The 12,500-nt window shown below is 44.5% G+C and overlaps 1 protein-coding gene across 1 annotated transcript in view; it reads right to left on the minus strand.

The window, feature by feature from the left end:
* The window catches only part of LOC143294134 (chorion peroxidase-like), a 23,043-nt gene extending 10,962 nt beyond the window's left edge, over positions 1-12,081 (minus strand). The window contains exons 1-4 of the mRNA XM_076605564.1: positions 12,024-12,081; positions 8,430-8,504; positions 2,836-2,848; positions 1,855-1,994 (exon numbers count right to left, since the gene is read on the minus strand). Coding sequence (XP_076461679.1) covers positions 1,855-1,994; positions 2,836-2,848; positions 8,430-8,504; positions 12,024-12,081 — 286 coding nt within the window. The remainder of the gene's footprint in view (positions 1-1,854; positions 1,995-2,835; positions 2,849-8,429; positions 8,505-12,023) is intronic.
* Between the last annotated feature and the right edge of the window lie 419 nt (positions 12,082-12,500).

Below are 12,500 nucleotides of genomic sequence, written 5' to 3' on the forward strand. Positions count from 1 at the left end.
CTTCTGTCGATGACAATGACTGACACTGAGAATGTTTCCAGAGTGAGTGAGGGCCATTGACTTGTACACAACGTGGCTAGAGCCTTTAATTTAAAAACGCAACACAACACGACATATCCACAGACACAAAGACGCACAGAGACGCATGCGCACGCACAGAAAAAGATGAATTTCTGCCTTCTGACTGAGGTGTGGAGAGAATGGAAGGAATGAAGAGGATTGGAATGGTTGGTCTTTGAGGACTGAAGTTTGGTGGTCTGTGAGGGTTGGCATGGTTGGTCTTTGAGGATTGAAGTTTGGTGGTCTGTGAGGGTTGGCATGGTTGGTCTTTGAGGATTGAAGTTTGGTGGTCTGTGAGGGTTGGCATGGTTGGTCTTCGAGGACTGAAGTTTGGTGGTCTGTGAGGGTTGGCATGGTTGGTCTTTGAGGATTGAAGTTTGGTGGTCTGTGAGGGTTGGCATGGTTGGTCTTTGAGGATTGAAGTTTGGTGGTCTGTGAGGTTTTGGAATGGTTGGTCTTTGAGGATTGAAGTTTGGTGGTCTGTGAGGGTTGGAATGGTTGGTCTTTGAGGATTGAAGTTTGGTGGTCTGTGAGGACTGGCATGGTTGGTCTTTGAGGATTGAAGTTTGGTGGTCTGTGAGGGTTGGAATGGCTGGTCTTTGAGGATTGAAGTTTGGTGGTCTGTGAGGGTTGGAATGGCTGGTCTTTGAGGATTGAAGTTTGGTGGTCTGTGAGGGTTGGCGTGGTTGGTCTTTGAGGATTAAGTTTGGTGGTCTGTGAGGGTTGGAATGGTTGGTCCTTGAGGACTTGAATGGTTGGTTTCTGAAGGCTGAAACGGTTGGTCTTTGAGGATTAGAACGGATGGTATTTGAGGACTGGTCTTTGAGAGTTGGTCGGTTGGTCTTTTAGGACTGGAATGGTTGGTCTTCAAATATCGGAAAAGTTGGTCTTGGAGGGTTTTGCTGTGAACGAACTGTAACCAGACATCAAACCAAATCTACCAGGTAATAAAGAGTTCCCCCCCCCCTTTTTACTGGTGCTGAGGAACGTTGGAATGCTGTAGAGGTTAGCTGGGATCGATTGGACGAATGTCATGGTAAAATAAATTGCCTTCCCTGCCAGTATGAACAACACTTCTGTGGAAAATACTAGTATCTTTATCGTGATAACATTCATTAATTCTGACAGGGATAATATGCCTCTTTGCTGACAACATCAATGCATATATTGTTCTCCGTTTCCTAATTAGTATCAATGAATGTAGTTTTTCCCACCTGTCATCATCATCATCAGCGCGTTATATCATTACCTTTATCAGAGATGCCGAATAATTGCATTGCAAGTATGCTTATGTTTATCAGGACTTACAGAAGCAACAGCTGTGTCTATTCATCATTATTACCAGCTATCTTTCTATATTTTTTACTCATCAACAATAAAAGCAGCAGCAGCCTCATAGCAGCAGAGTCATCAAAACAAAATCATAATAAGTAATATGGTCACCTTTTGATATTATTGCTGCTCCTGCAACTGCTACATGGCAGCTATCATGGCATTAGAGCCATAATGATAATTTTTTTTGCAGTAAAGAGGATAACATCAACACCACAAACGTAGCCACCATCAAAAACAGATCGAAACAACACGAATAATAACAACAGGAAAAACAACAACAACAACAATCATAATGATAATCAAGACAATGATAATGATGATGATGATAATAGCAATGATAATACAATAACAATAACGATAATGATGATGATGATAGAAGCAGAAGAAGAAGAACAACAACAACGGCAACAACAACAACAATGACAACGTCGACGACAACAACAACAACAATAACAATACCATCATCGTAAACAGGTGCCAACAGCCTGAGGTAGGTTTGACCCACGGCCCCCCAGGAAGGGTTGTTGAAGTTGTTGCACGTGCCGTCAGCGAGGCGGTAGAGGTAGGTGCTGTTACATGTCAAGGTGTCGCGAGTCCCTCTGTGCACAGCGAGACGAGAGTCTGACTTAATTTTGTTTTCCATTTCAGTACTGTTCAATACCTACAAACGAATGTATGACCACCCAAAAGGCATCCCTCAGTCGGCTCTACCAAGCTAGACAACCTGCTGTGCAAATGACCCCGTGTTTTGTAAAGTGAATTGAGTTTGGTCTCTGACTGAAGACAGGCTCTATTTTAGCATCAGTGATCATGACAATAGGTCTCGTTAGCATGACAAATGAGTAGACGAAGCAGACTTCGTCTTTTGCTGGAGTGAGTCCTCAGGTGTGAATGAAGACACATCCTGGATGTACACAGCCGTCCACATACACTGCAGGTAAAAAGGGGTCCAGGGCTACAGTCCCTTGTTTGCACCTCTCCATTTGAATACTAAAACTTTATATAGAAACAAGGAAAAACACAGGAATAAAGAAAGAAAATAAACAAGAAAACAACAACAACAACCAAAACAACTAGAGAGGCAAGGTCTTCAGGACTCACTTGTGATACACACTTTATCAAGTAAAAAAGTCGTGAAGATGTGTTATGCATTTAATATCATAAAGCTTCAGGGGAACAGGGGGTATATTAGCAGGTTCGAACCAAGCATATTCGGGTCGAAAGTAACTATACTTACACACAGTGCTAAAGCATATCTACCAACAGAGTTCAAACATTAGTATTAAAACGTATGGTATTTTTTTCTTTTTAGCATGATAAATCGATTACGGCATTCGAGGTTATAACGCCATTCAAATCATGTCATTTTGGTGCATCTTGACTATTTGAGAAACTCTAAAGTCTGCAGTAAAGGAGACGTTACCAGCGCCTCATGCACACCGTAGCCGCAGATCTGCGGAGATCCGTGTTCAACAGGCTTACAGAAACTACAACCCGGTACATTCAGTTTCTCCTTTATGTTCATTCTAGTTAATTCAGTATCCACTTTAAATTAATTCATTCATATGCGGTAAACACATCGATGGTGTGGCTAATGTCACTGTATGCGTTCTGTCCAGAATTTCATTTTTCTTTTATTTGAGAACAACGAGGTCATGCCATCTTCAAGCCCAAACATCAATTGTGATTTTCTGGATTCAGATCCCCAACAAAGTAAACCGTTCATGATCTTGAAATACAGCTTAATCCGGAAGACTTACAACCTATGATTGGTATGGTTGTGAATATTTCTTCCCCGCTATGCTTAATCCAACTTTGGAATTGGCAGACAAAGTATTTCCAGAGAAAATGACAATGTTAAAATTTACCACGGATACACATACATACGGACAGACAGACAGACACGCACACACACACACACAGAGAAACATGCAAACAGAACACACACACACACACACACACACACACACACACACACACACACACACACACACACACACACACACAAATATTCTGGCCTACCAGCTGTTTCATGAGTTAATCCTATGTTCTATGTTTGAGCACAGCATGAGCTGAAAGCTTGTAATGTTACTGCTCAGTATTTCACATATATGTATTTTGTACTTCCAATCAAAGACAATAATCATAGCATTTTCAGACATAATGATGAAAACAATGCAACTATGGATATATCAGGAACATTAAGAACTAAGAATTTCCTTATCTCTAAAGAGAGTGAGAGACAGAGACAGAGACAGAGACTCTTTCTCTCTCTCACACACACACACACACACACACACACACACACACACACAGAGAGAGAGAGAGAGAGAGAGAGAGCGTGCTGTCTGACTGTCCATATCTGTGTGGGTGAGTGTTTATTCCTGTACGCATAGTCGCAGAGAGCATAAAGAAGCTGGACCGTCACCCCTGTACAGTGACATGGACAAAGAAAGCCACTGAATAGGTGATTGTCTCCGAAAGGCTGAAACACCTGATCTATGACAAAAAGAGAAAGGGAAGGTGGGAAGAGATCGTAAATACTTCGTTATGATATAGGCCTGCTCTCCATATACCATCTTTCACCTATCAGCCAAAAGACAGAGACAAAGAGAGAGAGAGAGAGAGAGAGAGAGAGAGAGAGTGACACTGAAATGTTTAATGCCATTAGCTGAAAAGCTCTAGCGATATAGTCGGTACTAATCAGAACAAAATGGTGCAAATCAGATAAAATGGAACAGAAAGGAAAAACAGAATTGAAACAACATAAACTAATAAGAGATTTGCGACACTTTGGCACTTTGTCATTAGCTAAAAGTACATCCATTTTTCAGTCGTTTGTCTCCAAGGTTTGGAAAAAAAACCCAGAAAACAAACGCGTCTATGGGTGTAACAGAGATAGATACAGTCAGAGAAAGGGACAGAAGCACACACACACACACACACACACACACACACACACACACACACACACACACACACACACACACACACACACACACACACACACACACTAACACACACACACACACACACACACACACACACACACTCACACACACACACACACACACACACACACACACTAACACACACACACACACACACACACACACACACACACACACACACTAACACACACACACACACACACACACACACACACACACACTCACACACACACACACACACACACACACACACACACACACACACACACAACTAAATCGCGTACAGAGAGAGAGACAGACAGATAGACAGAACAGACTCTGAGAGAGAGAGAGAGAGAGAGAGAGAGAGAGAGAGAGAGGGGCAGACAGACAGACAGACAGACAGAAACACAGACAGACCGACTGACTGACTGACAGACAGGCATTACCTGTAGATGCTTCTCCTGCCGCCATTGTTGTTATTCTCGCCTGGCGAGGGTGTTGGTGTCACATGGAAAGCAAGAGAACAAAACAACACATCCACTGGAAAATACTTTATAGAAAACCTGGGGATACTGTAGCAACAGTGTGTGTGTGTGTGTGTGTGTGTGTGTGTGTGTGTGTGTGTGTGTGTGTGTGTGTGTGTGTGCACGCGCGTGTGTGGGGTGTCTGTGTGTGTATCTGTGTGTGCGTGAGAGAGAGAGTGTGTGTGTGTGAGTGTAAGTGTGCGTGCGCGCGCGCGCGTGTGTGTGTTTGCGCACGCGCGCGCGCATTGGAAAACGCTTCTTTGGAAATCTGTGGAAACACAAAGCAGTGTGTGTGTGTGTGTGTGTGTGTGTGTGTGTGTGTGTGTGTGTGTGTGTGTGTGTGTGTGTGTGTGTGTGTGTGTGTGTGAGCGAGAGAGAGAGAACGAACGAACGAACGAACGAACGAATGAGTGAACGAAACTATATTTCACCAGGGTAATGAAATAAGCAATGGTGGGCTACATGCTTTTATTTCACCCAGCCCTGGGAGACAACAACAACAACAACAAAAATACGTGAAAAAAAATCAACAAAGATTCATATACAAGAAAGGACAAGTTGTCACAAAACACCAAGCTACCAAGGGTAAATACTAACTTCAAACGACAAACAACACACACATGCGCGCACTCGCGCGCTCATACGCATCCATGTGCATGCGTGTGCACACGCACGCATGCACTTAAAAAGCCTTTGTTTTCCATGCAAATGACAGAAGTTGTAAATGGGGTGAAAGTGTGAGTCATAGACCGAGACCTGATCTTCCAATAGGCATGCATTAACATGACCCCCCCCCATCCCCCCCCCCCTCCAACAACAACAACAACAAAATCATCTGTGTCAAAGTTTTGTATCAATGATGCGGTCTATTAGTAGGTTTTTTTTCTAATATTTCCTGTGTTATGTTGTTAATATGCTTGGATTATTGTCTAAAAGCTCACTCTTCCCTCAGCAATAAGTTCAGTTTAGGCAGGTCCACTTCTTTGCGTGAGGTGTGCTTGATCATTTGTGAATGCATAAGTATGTGTACAAATATACATATGCATGTGTATGATTCTGTATTTGTGTGTGTGTGTGTGTGTGTGTGTGTGTGTGTGTGTGTGTGTGTGTGTGTGTGTGTGTGTGTGTAAACACGGGTGCGAGAGCATGTATGTCGGAGGTGGGGAAGGGGCTGGGAGGGGGAGTGTCACTGAATGTGAATATGACAGAATAAGGAAGAGTTTTAGCTGCATCGCATCTGCATCAAAGGAGCAGATGCCTGACATACGCATACACTCCCCGTCTCTCAATTTTAAACACAATGATGGTTAATTACTAAGGCAATTAGATCCGATGATTGATATTGTTCAGTTCGTTCTTTTATATATATAAGGCGGCCTGCCCCCTGCCCCACTCCGTTGATAAAGTCCTCAAGATTCGCAGGTCTTCAAACACAGAAACTGCATTTAAACATATTTTTTAAAAATTGTTCCATAGACCACAGAGACTTACGAAATACTGCAGGCAGCATTAGTTACCGGAACTAACGCAGGCAACGTGGTGTTTTAGGTGTGGGGAGGAGGGAAGGTGGGGTGGGGTAGGTACAAGTAATGAAGTTAGTTTTAGTTTCAGCGAACATTGTTTCTTTTGTGGTGAAAACTGTGATGTAAGCAGTGGCAAAGAAACATCCTAGCCGGTGGCGAAAGGTATGCTTATGACGTTGAAGTGAAACCCGAGCGAACACACACACACACGCACGCACACACACACACACACACACACACACACACACACACACTCGCTGGTAATTCTCAAGCGCAGGAAAGAAGCAGGTGAATTGTGTTTTTTTCGGCCCGTCGCCAGCTCCAAACCACAACTGAGCGTGCTCAAACTGGAAAACCCAACCGAGGATCAACCTGATCAACACCACAATTAAAGCATCTGTATCTCTCAGCTGGGTCGACGCTGGGATGAGAGTACAGCCTTGTGAAGTATTCCCAAATGGAAATGGGATCCTATAGCGGCATATTCGTCAACCCAATCGAAATAGAAAAGAAAATGTCTAAACATCTGGGACACGAAAAGTGGGCATGAGTAACTGGCTTTCCACACGATCGACTGTTCGTGTTTATATTTGATTGCCTTCTGAACATGCAACCATTAATTATTTTATGCTACAATCCCCGAAAGGAGGAAGGCTTGCGACTTCTTTTCAACATTTCTATTCACTTTGCCAGATTTATTGACTTCATATTGCATGCCAATCATGAGCAAGAAAAGTGCTGTTTTCTTCCAGTGACGGCCATCTTGGAAAAGCAAAAATCTTTTAAAGCATGCTAAAATATGATCAAATTCAGATAGTATAAATTATTTTGATTATTTGGATCATTTTCGTGACTGACAAAAATATTAGGTACGAAACAATTACAGTTATGCGTCATTCGTCCTTTATATTAGTAATTTACGAATCTGGTGGCGGCCGTTTTGTTTTTTAAGCAATAACTCAAAATGCTGAACATATACGACTTGGCCTCCAACGGATTTAGGTTGAGCACCTCCAAATCAGGTAAAATCAACAACAACAAAAACCCCACCCTAACGTATGACGCAAAACCAGGTATTCTGGCTATCGCTCGGACTACTCCTAGAACGTTGTGAGTGACTACCTCATTAATAAACATATCACCAATGCTAGAAGGCATAGATGATATTACGTTTCGTTGTTTTTGTCGAAAAGTGATTACTGGTAATGTATTTTGTTTGAAAACAGAGAAATCAGTTTGAAGAGAGAGAGAGAGAGAGAGAGAGAGAGAGAGAGAGTGTGTGTGTGCGTGATTAAACGGTCCATGCTGGGTGTTCTTCACAATCGCGTGGAATAGAAGTGGAGATAAACAAAGCAATATGACAATTTCCGTTTTCAGTGAATAATAAAAATGCTTACTGACACACTGTGAAGTAAGAAGTTCGTTAAGTGCGGATAGTGTGAACTGTTTTCAACCCCATGTCAACCACAGATGAAAAGTATAATCACATTCGAAGACTTTCCTGTATCATTTTTGGTGAAAAACCACTGAAATATACAAGTAAGTTCAAGCTTTCGATTCCGAACGAAAAAAAAAAAAAATCTGTATGTATCCAGAAACAGAGAACATTTTCCAACAAAAGGCATAATATCTAAAATTTTTAGTCTGTCGTAATAACCAGCTATTGACGCCAATGACCTGTCATTCTTTTCTCTTCATATATGAGCTGCACGTTACCATGATAATTAACCTTTGACGTTATTGACAGATCGTTCTTTTCTCTTCATATATGAACTGCGGGTTACCATAATAACCAAGTTTTGACTTTAATGACCTGTCGTTCTTTCTTCTTCATATGTGAGCTGCAATTTACCGTAACAATAAGCTTTGACGTTAATGACCTCTCCTCTCATTCTTCTCTCGTCATGTATGAGCTGCAATCTTCTTCGTTCGTGAGCTGCAACTCCCACGTTCACTCGTATGTACACGAGTGGGCTTTTACGTGTATGACCGTTTTTACCCCGCCATGTAGGCAGCCATACTCTGTTTTTTGGGGTGAGCTGCAATCAATTTACCTGAGGAGCCTTGAGGATGGTGGTGGTGGGTGGCAGCAAAGGTGGTAGAGGTGCTCCTTGGACAGCGGCTGACTCCTGAGGTCAGTGGAGCGGTGCAATGGTCAGACATTGTGGTGCAGAAACACAGTACACTGGTCAGTCATTGCGGTGCAGAAACACAGAACACTGGTCAGTCATTGCGGTGCAGAAACACAGAACACTGGTCAGTCATTGCGGTGCAGAAACACAGAACACTGGTCAGTCATTGTGGTGCAGAAACACAGAACACTGGTCAGTCATTGCGGTGCAGAAACACAGAACACTGGTCAGTCATTGTGGTGCAGAAACACAGAACACTGGTCAGTCATTGCGGTGCAGAAACACAGAACACTGGTCAGTCAATGTGGTGCAGAAACACACACCGGTCAGTCATTGTGGTGCAGAAACACACACCAGTCAGTCATTGTGGTGCAGAAACACACACCAGTCAGTCATTGTGGTGCAGAAACACACACCAGTCAGTCATTGTGGTGCAGAAACACACACCGGTCAGTCATTGTGGTGCAGAAACACACACCGGTCAGTCAATGTGGTGCAGAAACACACACCGGTCAGTCATTGTGGTGCAGAAACACACACCGGTCAGTCATTGTGGTGCAGAAACACACACCAGTCAGTCATTGTGGTGCAGAAACACACACCGGTCAGTCATTGTGGTGCAGAAACACACACCAGTCAGTCATTGTGGTGCAGAAACACACACCAGTCAGTCATTGTGGTGCAGAAACACACACCGGTCAGTCATTGTGGTGCAGAAACACACACCGGTCAGTCATTGTGGTGCAGAAACACACACCGGTCAGTCATTGTGGTGCAGAAACACACACCGGTCAGTCAATGTGGTGCAGAAACACACACCGGTCAGTCATTGTGGTGCAGAAACACACACCAGTCAGTCATGGTGGTGCAGAAACACACACCGGTCAGTCATTGTGGTGCAGAAACACACACCGGTCAGTCATTGTGGTGCAGAAACACACCGATCAGTCATTGTGGTGCAGAAACACAGAACACTGGTCAGTCAATGTGGTGCAGAAACACAGAACACTGGTCAGTCATTGCGGTGCAGAAACACAGAACACTGGTCAGTCATTGTGGTGCAGAAACACAGAACACTGGTCAGTCATTGTGGTGCAGAAACACAGAACACTGGTCAGTCATTGTGGTGCAGAAACACAGAACACTGGTCAGTCATTGCGGTGCAGAAACACAGAACACTGGTCAGACATTGTGGTGCAGAAACACAGAACACTGGTCAGTCATTGTGGTGCAGAAACACAGAAAACTGGTCAGTAATTGCGGTGCAGAAACACAGAACACTGGTCAGTCATTGTGGTGCAGAAACACACACCGGTCAGTCATTGTGGTGCAGAAACACACACCGGTCAGTCATTGTGGTGCAGAAACACACACCGGTCAGTCAATGTGGTGCAGAAACACACACCGGTCAGTCATTGTGGTGCAGAAACACACACCGGTCAGTCAATGTGGTGCAGAAACACACACCTGTCAGTCATTGTGGTGCAGAAACACAGAACACCGGTCAGTCATTGTGGTGCAGAAACACACACCGGTCAGTCATTGTGGTGCAGAAACACACACCGGTCAGTCATTGTGGTGCAGAAACACACACCGGTCAGTCATTGTGGTGCAGAAACACACACCGGTCAGTCATTGTGGTGCAGAAACACACACCGGTCAGTCATTGTGGTGCAGAAACACACACCGGTCAGTCAATGTGGTGCAGAAACACACACCGGTCAGTCATTGTGGTGCAGAAACACGCACCGGTCAGTCATTGTGGTGCAGAAACACACACCGGTCAGTCATTGTGGTGCAGAAACACAGAACACCGGTCAGTCAATGTGGTGCAGAAACACAGAACACCGGTCAGTCAATGTGGTGCAGAAACACACACCGGTCAGTCATTGTGGTGCAGAAACACACACCGGTCAGTCATTGTGGTGCAGAAACACGCACCGGTCAGTCATTGTGGTGCAGAAACACGCACCGGTCAGTCAATGTGGTGCAGAAACACACACCGGTCAGTCATTGTGGTGCAGAAACACGCACCGGTCAGTCATTGTGGTGCAGAAACACACACCGGTCAGTCATTGTGGTGCAGAAACACGCACCGGTCAGTCATTGTGGTGCAGAAACACACACCGGTCAGTCATTGTGGTGCAGAAACACACACCAGTCAGTCATTGTGGTGCAGAAACACACACCGGTCAGTCATTGTGGTGCAGAAACACACACCGGTCAGTCAATGTGGTGCAGAAACACACACCGGTCAGTCATTGTGGTGCAGAAACACACACCGGTCAGTCATTGTGGTGCAGAAACACAGAACACTGGTCAGTCATTGTGGTGCAGAAACACACACCGGTCAGTCATTGTGGTGCAGAAACACACACCGGTCAGTCATTGTGGTGCAGAAACACACACCGGTCAGTCATTGTGGTGCAGAAACACAGAACACTGGTCAGTCATTGTGGTGCAGAAACACACACCGGTCAGTCATTGTGGTGCAGAAACACACACCGGTCAGTCATTGTGGTGCAGAAACACAGAACACTGGTCAGTCATTGTGGTGCAGAAACACACACCGGTCAGTCATTGTGGTGCAGAAACACACACCGGTCAGTCAATGTGGTGCAGAAACACACACCGGTCAGTCATTGTGGTGCAGAAACACACACCGGTCAGTCATTGTGGTGCAGAAACACACACCGGTCAGTCATTGTGGTGCAGAAACACACACCGGTCAGTCGGTGCAGAAACATACAGTGGCCAGTCAAGGAAAATCATCTCTCAACTTCCAAATACATACATGAGTCCTTTATTAAAGTTTTGTCACAGATCTTCGTAAACCGCAGAGAGAAATAGACAAAAAGAGAAGGTGAAGACAGAGAAAACACATTTTTCAAGGAACGTAACAAGGGAACTAATGGGCATGAATTTCATTTTGTTTTACAATGTCCGGAAAAAAAAAGAGATATATAATCCAAAATAAACCGACAAGTGCAAGTGCAAAGATATCTCCGGAGCGCTGCGATGGACAATTGCTTCTCATCCTTCACACCCTGTGAATTTATGGACCGCGTTTTATTTGTGTCGAGTGAATGTGTGCACTAGAATTTATGTCGCCCTTCATTATCATTCTCTCTCTCTCTCTCTCTCTCTCTCTCTCTCTCTCTCTCTATATATATATATATATATATATATATGTGTGTGTGTGTGTGTGTGTGTGTGTGTGTGTGTTCCCTTATTTCTGACTGACTTAACGTATATGCTCCAGCTTGGTTGATGCTTGAAGCAGACAAAACGCCCCGTACCCTGCGGCTCTCAGCCAGGTTGCATATTTTCACTTTCTAAAACAGATTATCAGATTATCAGCTAGGCGACACTTAGTGTGGTCGAGCTCTGTCGTGGAAGTGGATTCAGAGAAGGCAGGTTTCAATATCTCCACCCTGTTACATCGTGTGAACTGTATGTACCACATGAAATGTATGTAGGATATGAACTGGATGCACGTGCGTGTAGGACACCTACCTGCAGTCAGCCTTGTCACACTGGCCAGCGGCAGCAGCAGTAGCAGGAGTCGCGACATCTTCCGTCTGCCGGCGATTGCTGCAGATGCTGTTGTCCAAGTCAGTTTCAGATTCAGTTCCTCACGGAAGCTTCGCTGCGTTCGGACAAATCCATATGTGTTACACCACATCTGCTGGGCGGATGCCTGACCAGCAGCATAACCCAACGCTTAGTCAGGCCTTGTATGCATGCACATATATTTGTGTGCCTGTCAGAGTGGATTTCGTCTATAAAGTTTTGCCAGAGAACAGTGTCGAATGAATGTGTTCTCTGGCAAAAGTCTGTTGTTGTTTTTCAGTGCGCCAAGAGTGTGCTGCACACGGGACCTCGGTTTATCGTCTCATCCAAACGACTGGACGCTCAGTTTGATTTTCCAGGGAAACGTTGGAGAAAAGTCGAGAGCGGGATTCGACCCAAACCCTCTCGGACTCTGTATTG

This window comes from Babylonia areolata, chromosome 19, assembly GCF_041734735.1.
Source record: "Babylonia areolata isolate BAREFJ2019XMU chromosome 19, ASM4173473v1, whole genome shotgun sequence".
Classification (NCBI taxonomy): Eukaryota; Metazoa; Mollusca; class Gastropoda; order Neogastropoda; family Buccinidae; genus Babylonia; species Babylonia areolata.